Source organism: Caloenas nicobarica, chromosome 3 (assembly GCF_036013445.1).
Source record: "Caloenas nicobarica isolate bCalNic1 chromosome 3, bCalNic1.hap1, whole genome shotgun sequence".
NCBI classification, from domain to species: Eukaryota; Metazoa; Chordata; class Aves; order Columbiformes; family Columbidae; genus Caloenas; species Caloenas nicobarica.
The window spans coordinates 111,749,092-111,762,038 of NC_088247.1; the positions used below are offsets into that span (position 1 = coordinate 111,749,092).

General features: G+C 36.0%; 1 protein-coding gene across 1 annotated transcript in view; it reads right to left on the bottom strand.

Moving 5' to 3' along the window:
- The window catches only part of WDPCP (WD repeat containing planar cell polarity effector), a 151,030-nt gene that overhangs the window by 77,272 nt on the left and 60,811 nt on the right, over positions 1-12,947 (bottom strand). The window contains 2 exon segments of the mRNA XM_065631513.1: positions 2,384-2,517; positions 6,178-6,292. Coding sequence (XP_065487585.1) covers positions 2,384-2,517; positions 6,178-6,292 — 249 coding nt within the window.

Genomic DNA, 12,947 nt, shown 5'->3' on the forward strand with positions numbered 1-12,947 from the left:
CATCTCTCAAGGCTACACCAAAAGTCAGAGGCAGAGATGAAGGCTACACTCAAATTTCCTGAATCTTAGCTCCATATTTTAATCTCATGGTTGTTTTATACCACTGCAAGCTACCTTTTAATTCAATCTCTCTTGAGAAAAAAAATCCACACTAAGGAACCGTTTTTTCTAAAGTGTGTATTGTTACAAGTTTGCGCACTTGCAATCGAGGACCATCTTTTGTTTCTTTTGTTACTACCGAGAGTGACACTACTGGTGACTGTGTCTGTAATCTTTTAGGTTTTGTAAATTTGACCAAAAGTGGCCATAAAATACTCTAATTCAATGCAGAGAGCTGACATAATATTATTGCAGTAGTGAATAATACTTTCTGCTGGCTCATACCAGTGCAATTTTGAAGATAATAAAAATTATAGTTAGCTGCCTAACTACCAAGCCTCACACAAAAGAACATTCAATTAAAAAATGCAAATGCCTTTTTTTGGCTGGCAAAGAAATAATCCACAGTGATTCCCACTGATTTCAAGAGAAAGCAAAGTTAACATTGAACACGGAGGCGTTTCTAGAAGCTCATCTGTGTCAGCAAAGAACTGAACATAACAACCCTATTAAGGAGTACAACAGATATTTCTGGTTTCCTAGGGCAGAGAGTTTTCTATGGATTAGGCTTTCCTTCTTTCCCGAGCAAAAAATAACCATTAGATCCAAAATGTGCCCAGCAATACCCACAAAATGTATTTCCTAAACATATATTAAGCATGGAGCTATGGCCCTCACAATTAAATGATGAAGGCAGTCTTCAGCTCATCACAGCTTTTTCATTAGTTTGGAGCTATTGAAAAAAAAAACCAACACACAAACACCACACATCGCCCCTGCCTCTACAGCACAATCTTGACAAATGCCATAGGCCAGGCATAAGCACACATCATTTTAAAGTAAACTACGTATCAGCTCAGTTCCTGGTGAACAGTGAACTGTCTCAAATCCACGTTATAGAGGTTGGATCAATCTCGCAAACACAAGTCGTTGCTGAAAAGAGGCCCTGAACTGAAACAGCCTGGAAAATGTATTAGATATTCATCCTAGCAGAAAGTATTTCTACCAAGCAAGTTAAAACATAATATGGCAAAACTTAAATTAAAAACACCCTTAAAAAGCTTGCCTTGCAGATGCAAACTCCTGTATGTGAGGAAGCAAATTACTGAGGGGTTGTCAAGGGGAAAATATTTGCTAGCACAAGATTGTTTTCCTTAACATTTATTCAGTCTGAAATAAATACAAACTGTCTCTTTTGCTTACTACATCTGTCTACCTTTCTTGGGCAAAGGCTTGTCTCTTCTTTGTTCTTGCAGTGAATTGGATGCAGCCCCTTTCCCACTCTGCCTTTTCAAAGTTAATTGCCTTTGGCTGATTATTGTTTCATACTATTGTAGCACCAAGCACTTCCACCTAAGTTCAGCCACTGCCCTGATGTCAAAGAGCTTATGGTTGAAATAAATTATGTCTACACAGTCCAATCCATCCAAGACACAGTGTAATTCAGCTTGAGATGAGCTGGTTTCTACTGACATCCAAACTGGCCAGTTTAAAGACAGCTCAGGTATCTCTAGACTACATTTCAGCTACTGCAGTGACTGTGGTATAGACACATCCATACATAAAGGATTGGAAAAAAGAAGTATTTTAATCTTCACTGTGTAAGTAGTGAATTGAGATACAGAGGCACCAAGTCACTTGCCTAAGGTCACACACATAGTTTGTCAGTGGTGAGAAACTCAGATTCTGTATTTTGAGTCCTAGCTCAGTGCCTTAACTGTAAGACCAACTCTTCTAACAATATGATTACTGTAACTAGCGGGAAAATTAAGATTTCTGCTAAGAATTACAACAGTCTTGGACCTCAGACAGGTGAGTGAATTATCATAACTTCATGAGTTCATGTATATCAGCTGAGCCATAGTAATTGACCATGCATGCTTTTTTAGCCCACAGCACACGAGGTAAAACACATTAGCTTAAATATTTTACACTGAGGTCACAGATTTTGCTTCATGCTTGTTAAATGCTGAGAATGTGCAAAGGGTCAGTTACTGCTGCTCAACTGGCACAAGGTAATCTGTTAAGCAAGGGTAATTCAACTAAGCTGTTAACCTAAATACAGTAGAAAGCCGGATCCCTCTTGGCACACTATATTAACTCATTAACTCAGAATGCCATGTAATTTTTTTTGACTTTTCAATAACTGATATTTTTAGAATTTGAGTTTTCTGATCAGTTATATAAATGTTTGCAATTTACATTGTTATACACTATCAGTGAGTACCAGTGATTCACAACGTAAAGTTACTGCAGTATTTACAGTCATCATTGACAGCTTTACCTTAAAGTCCAAACAAGAGAGTTTTTCCAGTCTTTTGTTTACATCGAGGGAATCCATCTTCTTTGTAAACTGAATAAAGCAGAGTTGGTTATGGTCCTCAAATGACAAGATGATGAAATTGTCCGTAAGAACAGCTGAAAAACAAACAAATATTGTCACCACTGTAATACCTGTTTCTAGTAACACAAGAAATTACTGAACCCTTCACTGAGACATTACAAAAAATGATTTTTTCAAGACAGTATCTTAAATATTACACCGAAGCCTCCATAATCTCCTAAAAGACATCAATGTGACATCCTGCCAGGACCTTCTTGGAAATGAGAAATAAAGCCTAGGGAGTACTCTGATTACATAAACCTGAATAAATTACCTCATATCAAGTTACCACTACATTCAAATATATGTTTTATGCTCGTCCACATTCATTTTCATCTCAGTTCAGCCTTTACTTTTTTTTTTTCTTATGGTAACATCCACTGGTATTTCAGAAATGCACTTAATACAGCACTGCTTGTGTTAAGGATGATAAATGCAAATTAGTACTTGAGGTATATCTGGTATTTTGACACTGTAAGATTCCAGGTGCTGCTGCAGACACCAAGGAGGTCACTACATAGAGGATTATGCTTTAGAGAGCTTCTGAATTTGTTGAAAGCTCCACAAGGTACCCAAACAATACAGGTAACCAAGATGGAACTGACTTCCTTGGAGTCTGGAAAAGTGCAGTGGAATCCCTGCTGTTATCATAAGGTGGTGCTAGACAAAAATAGTTCAATATAAAATTGGTTAACTAATTTGACAATGAAAATCAATTAGACAATAGCATCTAGGACTTTTCCTAACTGTTATCCAGTTATTCGAGCAGTGTTCACTTTTCAAGAGAAGTCTGAGAATGAAGTGAGTCATCAGGGTAACTAGTACCAGATCACTGAAGAATTGTTAATGAGAATCAGGTTTAAAGTTAGGCTAGCAAGCTATTTTCAGAAAGCAAACTCAGGAATCTCCGCTAAAAGGAAAATGCCAAGTAAACAGGAACTGGATTTAAAAACAAACAAATAAACCCTGCAGAACAATGCCTGAAAAACACCCCCCCCCCCCAATTTGTGACTAATATCCTAGATTCTTTAATGTATTTTATATACCCATAAGTAGATTGACAGCTCAGTCTTACATACAAGCAGTGAAAACTGGCTACTCAGCTGTGCATTGGTTTTGTTTGACTTACAACCAGTTTCATTTTCCAATAGTCATGTACTGGCACAGCTCTGAAGTATCTGGTATGCAAATACTGAAGGGTAAGGTTTAAAGCCAAATAATTGCCTTTGCAATGTAACAATAACACTAGCTTTGGGAAAAAAAAAAAAAAGAAAGAAATGGTGATAAAGTATCTCGGTGAGTTAGAAGCTACAGCCAAGATCCTAAACACACATGAAAATTCAAAGCCACTGAGTATGGTACCATCAATATGTACACAGTTAAAATATTTTGTTATCCTCACAGACATAGTTTCCATTAAAGATGACCTACAGCACACCTCAGATGCTTGTGAAATTTTGGTTGAAGCAAGGAAAGAGGGACTGAAAGACTCTTGGACAGGTATGAACGAGACTAGCAGTGCCTTGATTTTCAGTATCCATGGTTGTCTGGGGCAGGAGCAGAGACCAGATTGACATGGACACAACTGTGGGCACAGTGAGACCATTATTCAGAGTGGACTCATATGCTGCAGAATCTGATTACCCTAAAAAGGCAGGTAGTGCTGTTAATATTCTATACATTAGTACTGCAAGACCTCAGTGTCACAAATAATTTAGAAAATGAGAAATACTGTTTTCTTTTGGAAAGAAATGTTTCTGTTTTCTCTAATAAAATTTATTTTTTAATTTAGCTTATAAATAATAAAATCAGGAGGACTTTACTAGCAGCTGGAGAATTATACATGCAATTTTAAATCTGTATTTTGTGCACACAATCTGACCTTTATTCGAAAGGTTAAGAGGGCATGCTACTCTGAGTTAGAATTACAACATTTCATAAGTAATTTTGGCAGATGTAATCTTATCCATTTCTACATATACACAATTGTTAAAATAAGAACTATTATTTTTATACAGACTTCTTGTATTAAATATCAAATTTATTTTGGCCCAATTTATAATAATAATCCTAGTTCCAACCTAGATTTGGAAAGATATGCAATTATGTTGGATTAAAACTAATTTATTCTAGGACAATGTTATGTCATGGTTCTTACGTAAGGATAGTTCAGCACAAAAATTTGTATTTTGAACACTATTTGTGTGAGTAACAAAAGTATCTTATTTTGTTGTTCCTGAAAAACCTCCACCATATTGCAATGACACGTATTGCGGGTTTTGCTTTTACTGAAAAGAAGTAGTCCTCTTTCACCTTCAGACACGGGTATTACCAAATATGAAATTTTTCAATATGTGAAAATAAGGACAAACCATTATATAACATTATTTATAGCAGTTTAAGTGGTGTAACTGTAGGAAAACATATTGGTTGCTACATTATTGCTTTAGTTGTAAGCTTTTGTAGTTAGCAGTATTTTTTTAAGTTGTATTTCTATGACATATTAAGCCAATGTAAGGCGAGATATGTATAATTTCACTATATCTATATATATATCTCTAAGAGAGCATTCTAAATAAATTCTACAAACAACTTCAACTTGGGTATAACCTTAGCTTCCATGCTTTCCCACTTTTTGTCACTTGAAAGCATGAAATCCTCCCTCTGGAGCAAAGGGCAGGAAAATCTGAGATGGAATTAGTAATCTAATAACTTAAGTGAAGAGTGAAAAAAAGGAGTCAGGACATTAAACGTGTCTTACACTCTGTGTAATTGGTTGATAAAAAATTAGGTTAGGGTTATTTTTTTTTAATACTGAAGATTCTAATAACATATTAACGTTATTTTTCAAGAGTAAACTACAATATACCGATAAGAAAAGATCAGCGAGAGACAGTATTGCAGCTTTCTTGAATAACCAGGTCAATATTCAATAGATGCCTAGGTATGGAAGAAAACAAATCATTAAAGATCAAGGCTAAATCTAGTATGTATTCTTACTAAAGGGATGTAATTTGTTCTACTTTTTAAGAATTTGGAAGATAATGCATATGTAATTTCGCTTGCTCCAAAATTCCATATCCTTGATCACGCAGATGCCAAAATACTGACACCTGGTTGGGTTCTCAGTGGAGCTCATTAGAGACACATTGCATAAACTATAGCCATACTATAAAGCTGTTGAAAACTGGTACATTTTCATAAGTTTTCTTCTGTGTTAAACAAAACTTCATTTTTAGGAGCCACTAGTTAATAACAGTAGTGAGATTTTGGAAATCTAGAAACTATATCAGAACACTCTCCATGTAAAAAATGTTATCCAGCATTTTCTAGTAAGTACATATTTTAATAATAACTATCCCATGTAATCAATTAGTTGGCTAATGTTTGGTTCTGTCTCATTTTTCCCACTTATGAAATAAACATGACAAGTTCAAATGGCATGTTCACAGTGATTAAAATGTGAAGAAAATGAATTTTAGAAACCCATTCAGTATTTGACAAGCCTGAAAACTTTGATGTTAAATATTATTCTTAAAGTGTTCTTAGTCCTGAGGGTTGTAACTATGCCTTTACATGCAATTACTTGTTGTGTTTCCAAGTCCCCAGTGGCAATAATTAGACTACCTGTTGACATACTGTTTCTCTACCCTATTGTTAATGTAGGCAATTGATTTGCACGTGGGTGTAATTACCATCACTGATGGTGTCGGAGATGAGCTTCCCCACCAGGGTCCTGTCAATCACCACTTTCTCCAGCTGCGGCCCAGAAAGACTCAGGGACACCAATATACCTGAGCGAAAGAGGAGCTAAATCCAAATAGTGAGAAAACAAGACATCAAGAATCATTAATAAAGTGAAATGTTCTGAGGTACATATTAGCAGCTGTCCATTACGCAGTTATCTAATTTTCCAAATTACAAAAAAGAATTATTGTTGATATGAAGATGACTTATAATGACTTTGAAAGCTTTTTCAATGGAAGGGAGAGGTGTAACATGACACTGAATTATAGAGGTACAAGAACTACAATTGCTGAACACTTGAAGAAGATGTGTGCTAAGTCTGCAAATGTTGTAGAAAATGTACTGAATTAGTTTGTTAAAAAACAGAAATAAAATTTTTGTCCTGAGTGAGTAAAGGGATGATGCCAATCACTCTGTCATCCATGGACCTGATTTTTCCTGCATAAAATAACTGCATAGCCTGCACGAAAAAAACATATAAAGTTGGGCTTCACGTAATTTTATATTATTATCACAGATTAAAACTAGCACCTTTTTCCTGTCCTTGTTATTTCTGACCATTCATTTATTGTTTAACTTAGATAATGGTGCCCTACTGCAGTGATAGCTGTGGGCTCCTAATAAAACCATGTACTCCTTGGCATAAGGTTATAGATGTCTCTCTTAGAAAGAAGGAATTAAAACCATTGGACAAAATAGTCAGAGGCTTATTTCAGAGTTAACTGAATATTTTTGCCTAATTAATCTCAATTAAATGATACATATAATCCTGAAGATGAAATCACAGTACTTATCAGCTCCTTCTGATGCCATATCTTGTATGAGAGAGAGAATGCTCAGTGGAAGGAGTTATGAAAACCATTTCTTTTTGCATAATTAAACCATTAAACTTAGTCATTTTCTGAATGCTACTATTACAGAAAATAAATGCAGAAAATAAACCCCATAAAATTTCGTGCTTCATTGTGAGTTGACCTCACTTCACCAAGTTACTCCAGTAGCAGGAGGATATGAAGAGAGTTATTAGAGAGATAATTTTTTCTTAATAACATAGTAAATGATAGTCATGGGTTATAAAAAAAAAAAATGACCATATGAATTGTTTAACTCATTGCCAAAATGGTTTCTACAGAGACCTTGAGGTAAAAACAGTGAAAACATCACCACTGTGACTTTGATCTTCATATGCAGTACTGAAAACACAAGTGTATTTTAATTCATCTTCCAGTGCCCCCTCTGATCCTGCAAGTTGCTAGACTGGATGACCTCGATGCATAAGTTAAAGTTTCAGACCAGATCTCATTCCTGCTACACGGCAGTAGTTCTGAAGGACTCATTCTGGCAGCCAGGTTCATCTCCTTCTAATCAGTAAAAAATAAAAATCATCACTCATTCAGCAGAGGCTCTATCAGCCCTAACCTTGCTGAAGTGGGTTGGACTAGATGATCTCCAGAGGTCCCTTCCAGCCCCAACCATTCTGTGATTCTGTGAACGATCTTTTCTGCCAAAGGAATCCTCAGTGGAAAGACCATTGCAGAAACAGAGGGCTCAGCAAAGGACAGAAATCTGGGACTCCAGCTCTTCCTTCTACCTAACAGCAAATTTTTAAAGAAATCTCTGTACTTTTAAAAAACGTACTACTGGAGAAATACTTGCTCTTGTAGTCGAATTTGGCAGAAAAATCTCTTGTTTATTTATACTAAAGCTGTGAGACAAACATCATTGCAATATACTTTTTTTAGTACAACACACTGGTACATAAACACCAGGCAAATTTCCTTGCAGTGAGATCTACTGTATTGTATAATAAAAAACAAGTGCTGGGGACAGGAGTGTAGTGATCTAATTGGGCTTGCCTCTTGTGCAATGCTCTGCTCCCAATAATTTAGCTACGAATATTCTCAGTTGTACATATTTTGCTGTATTACTATAGCTCTGTGCTCTCTGTAACAAAGAACAAGACAAGCATATTTAAAATAAATTACCTTCTTGCCCTGATTAATATCTTTAACCAATATTTTTCCAATTTATCTTTCCATCAATTCACGAGAGTTTGAAAAGAAACTCTAGTGATGTCTGAAATAAAAATAAAAAATACCTGTGATGTGAAATGAATTTGTTAAGAGCAAATTATCATCTCCTATCTTGCGAAAGTCTAATCAAGCATTCGTTTGATAAATATATATAGCCAATGTTTCGATATTCCCTGTCATGACAGATGTCCTTTAAGATTTTGTCCTAGTACAAAATATTAGACACAGTTACACTCGCACAGCTTTTATTACAATCTTTCAAAACTTCAATTTATCCTTATGTTGAAGTTAGATTAGATAAAATCACAATTTATTTCCAACTTGATAATGTTAAGTCCAGCAAGGTCTGACTACTGTTAGCTATAATTGTCCAAAGAACCTAGTTGAACAAGTGAGGGTTGAAACCCAGAAGTTGACAAAATATGATGCAAGCAATGATCAAGAAAAATTACATAAATACCTAGAAAGATCACTTCTAAATTCAGCCTGCCACAGAAGAGTAAGACACTCCAAATCCTTCAGTGTTATGTACCACCAAAAATCATAGAATCATTTTGGTTGGAAGAGACCCATAAGACCATCAAGTCCAACCATAACCTAACTGTAGCACTAAACCATAATCCTAAGAACCTCATCTACGTGTCTTTTAAACACCTCCAGGGATGGTGACTCCACCACTTCCCTGGGCAAAGAGAGCTGGTGCAGTCATATAAATAAACTCTTGGACTTGTGTCTTCCACAATGCCTTTGCTTGCGAGTTATGTTCTTCCCTCAGAAAATGTTACTGTCATGGTAGGTTGCTCCCACACTTCCTTGCCTTGCAGGGAGTGAGACCATCCTGGAGCTAACCTGGGAGAATATGCTAAGTGAATCAGAAGTCCGTTTGTAGTCTCTAGGTTTACCTGACAGAGTAGGGATATATACCACCCATCCAGGTAAAGAGAGGCAAAACACAGAGAAAAAGGCGTTTTCGTCTGTAGATGGTCAGTGATCTTGAACGACTGCGTTGCTGAATGCAGCCACATGCCTGTCACTCTGCGGACATCTAATATGTCCATCCAATACGCTATCTAGAGACATGCTTGCCAACTCCTGGCTCGAGAGCAACAAATAAGGATTCTTTAACTCTTAGATGTTTCGGGGTGTAAATTCACTTCATGCCTATATGTTAATTTCCTGGTAATGAAATAAATCACACCTCTTACAGAGCTAGAATAGAAATCTATCAAAACTAATCAGTGTATGATGACACATAAATACAAAATATTGTGCTAATGGGTGTGCTTTGCTTTACATCTATGAAACCAGTCATTAAACCAATGCTATGTATTTCCAACATTGCATAATATCTCTCTGTGCTACCAGTATGGCACAACAGTAGGTAAAAATAATATTTCCATGGCTTTTATTGTTTCTTCCATTGTGCTCTCACCTCCTTTATTTTTACAGCAAAACATTCCCATTATTCTCCACAGAAGTTTGAGATATTTAGACAAAATTAAATTTTAAGTTAACAAATTTTTGCTATAATAACTCACCATGGTTGGCAATATACTTGTGCACCACAGGTTTAAGTCCTTATCTCTAGGAACTTTAGAGTTTAAATTTAAAAAATAAATCAAAGACCTTACACACTATATGGCCGTGTAAGGTCAGTGTTTCTTCCACCTCTCTTTAAAAATCCTTTGGATTAGAAGGAGGGCTTTTTATTTTTTTTAAATACTTCTTAAAGTTTACCATTAAATACAAGCAGGTAACTAAATAAAGCAGGGAAGTGGTGAAGTCACCTCCCTGGAGGTATTTAAAAGACATGTAGATGTGGTGCTTAGGGACATGGTTTAGTGGTGGACTTGGTAGTGTTACTTCAACTATTGGACTTGATGAACTTAAGGGTCTTTTCCAACCAAAATGATTCTATGGATTCTATCGTTCTATATTTTCTTTCATCAAAAATATTCTGTAAAAGAGAAAATATTTATGTACTCAAACTGAAACTTCACTATTTCAGTTCCTTACTCCCTGTGTAGTCTATGCAGACTGTTATATGATAATAAGATTTAGGTGCTGTTACACATAAGCTTGCATAGTTAATATCGTATTTTGGTGAATGGGAGAAGTCCAATCATAAGCACGAATGAACGAACATAAAGCAAATGGGGAAGACTGCAAACTTAGCTTGAACACAGATACACAGTGATACAACACCAAAAAGTACTGCTCAAGGGAATTGCCCATCATTGCTAAAGAATAAAAGCAAATGTAAGAGGCGTTATTTACACAAGGCACAAAGTCATTCCATCTAACAGGTATCAAATTAGGGAAACAAGCTCACAATGAAACACATCACAAATTTTTCAGAGTGAAGTACCGCAATGTGAATAATAGAAACGAGAAGAGTCATCTCTTCAGTTTTAACAGTCTGAAGGTGTTCCTAAACAAAACATGAAAGCATGATTTCATACCTATTGGAAGAATAGGCATAGCCTTTGTACTTGAACGGAGCCCAAGTAAAACATTTGGGCATCTGGTCTTTCTACATGCTGGGAAGGAAGGGCCACTTAATTTCTATGTTACTGAGGAGCTGGCTGTGAAGACTTTGATAGAAGGAATTACGTAATTTGTGTGCCAAACGGGAAGAACTTAGCCCTTCTCCTCCCCAACAGAAAAGTGCTTCAATATGTATTTGAGTTACTTTTTATTAAGCAAAGGGCTCAAGTACAGGTTCAAGACTCATGGACATTGGTAGAACTTAAGCACGCACCTAAGTGGATTCCTTTATCCTCGGAAGCCTTAGCCCTTGACTCCTTGTTCATGTAGCTTAGCTGCTTATCAGCCCTTCTACCTAAAAAGACACCTGCAGAGCAAAGCCAGGATTTGCTTCTATCTGATTAAAATTGGGAGACAAGGAAAATATGCCTGTAAAAAAAAAATTGCTGCAAACTGTTTTCCCTTACAGAGCCCAGCTGACAAAGGAATATGCAAAAGGAGAAGAGAATTGCAAAGCATTTCTTGTTCAAGCAGGTTCCCAGGGTTTTTCCCCACCCCTTCATTCCAGATTGCTTTCTTAGCCACCCTACCATAATTACTCTGTTGCATGCCTTATTACAGATGAAGTTATTGTTGTTACATGTTGCTGTTTCACAATAATCAATGCATTTGTACTTCAAGCTCCAAATCTCTAAAACCACAAAACACATTAATGGCTGTGATCAAAAGCAACCAAAAGAATTTAATATGAGGGCAGTGTTCCTCATAGTAACTGGTGATGGGTACTAGCTTCTTATGTATTCCAGCCAGAATGTCCTGATTTTGATATCAGATGTGCTACTGTACGTCACCATGTCTTGCTAAATCAGTTTGCTTATGGGCATTGTAGCTGATATTACAAGCCATGTTAGTAAATATTGCTGAGCATCTCAATTCAGAATCCAGTTCTAAGTATGTCAATGATGGTAACATAAAAACTATTCATACACACACGTAAATTGCAACACAAATCAAATTAAACCAAATTAAAGTAATTTACCAAAGAATATATACATCTTTTTCATCAGCAGTAACTGATATGATTCACAGCTAGTGCTTGGCTTTCATACAATAAAATAATTCCGTTTTGGCATGTGCTTAATTCCACATTGTAATACAAATGTAAAACTGAAAGAAGTTGGAAATCAAACGTTTCGACTAGATATCGTTAACATTTACTACCTTGTACTGTAAAACCAAAACTGAACCAATGGCATCATTTCATAGGACCGATTTCATGATTTTGTGGTAAAACTTAAAAGCATTCCAAAGAAGTAGAGAAGGAGACCAAGAGGAAGCCAGAGCTGAGTAAACCAAACAATATTGATAAAATTAATTTCTTAGATTAATACTCCTCAGCAGGGAGAACCAAGGAGTGAATTGCTTATTTAATTATTAATAATACAGTGCCATGTTATTGTAAAAATTTCTTGTATTTTTTTTTCTGTCATCTTTCTTTTCTTTGACATCAACTGAAGATTACAGGATTATTTCAGCAACTCATCACAGATCATCAAAGTTGGGGTTCAGAAGTACCACACAGAAATGGTGTGCATTCAGAACCTATTAGAACAAGTAGGAACAGACCTAAAGAAAAGACCTCAGTCCTTTGGGGATCAACTAAGCTCTTTTAAATAGGAGAGCAAGCTCTGTGACAAAAATCCCTGTACAGTTTAGGTTATGTGTACATGAACTGACACATCACCTATTTCAGAAGCTCTAAGCACTACTAGAATGTATACTTAGGACTGCGAAAATAAAGGTCAATAGATTTTTTTTTTGGCAATGGACAAGGAAGTAAATAGGAAACTTCTAATGCACTGATTGTGTATATATTGTGTGTGTATATATATATATATAAAGTAATAGGAGAAGGTAGAAAGCTGGGCCCAGCATTATAGTAGTTCTAGACAAGCTCATATAGAAGAGCTAATTTTGAGAAATACATTCATACAATGGACAAGATAATCTGCATGCAAACTAAACACGATTTTTCATTGAGGCATATGCATGAAATCTAATTGGTCATCTGCACACAAATAGTTAACATAACAGCACATTTATTTTTAGCTGATGCATGTTTAAATTTATAGCCCCCATTTTTTGCCTGTGGGCTAGTTAGAAGCTGGAGGAGGAAGAAGGATTAGAAATTGTGAAGT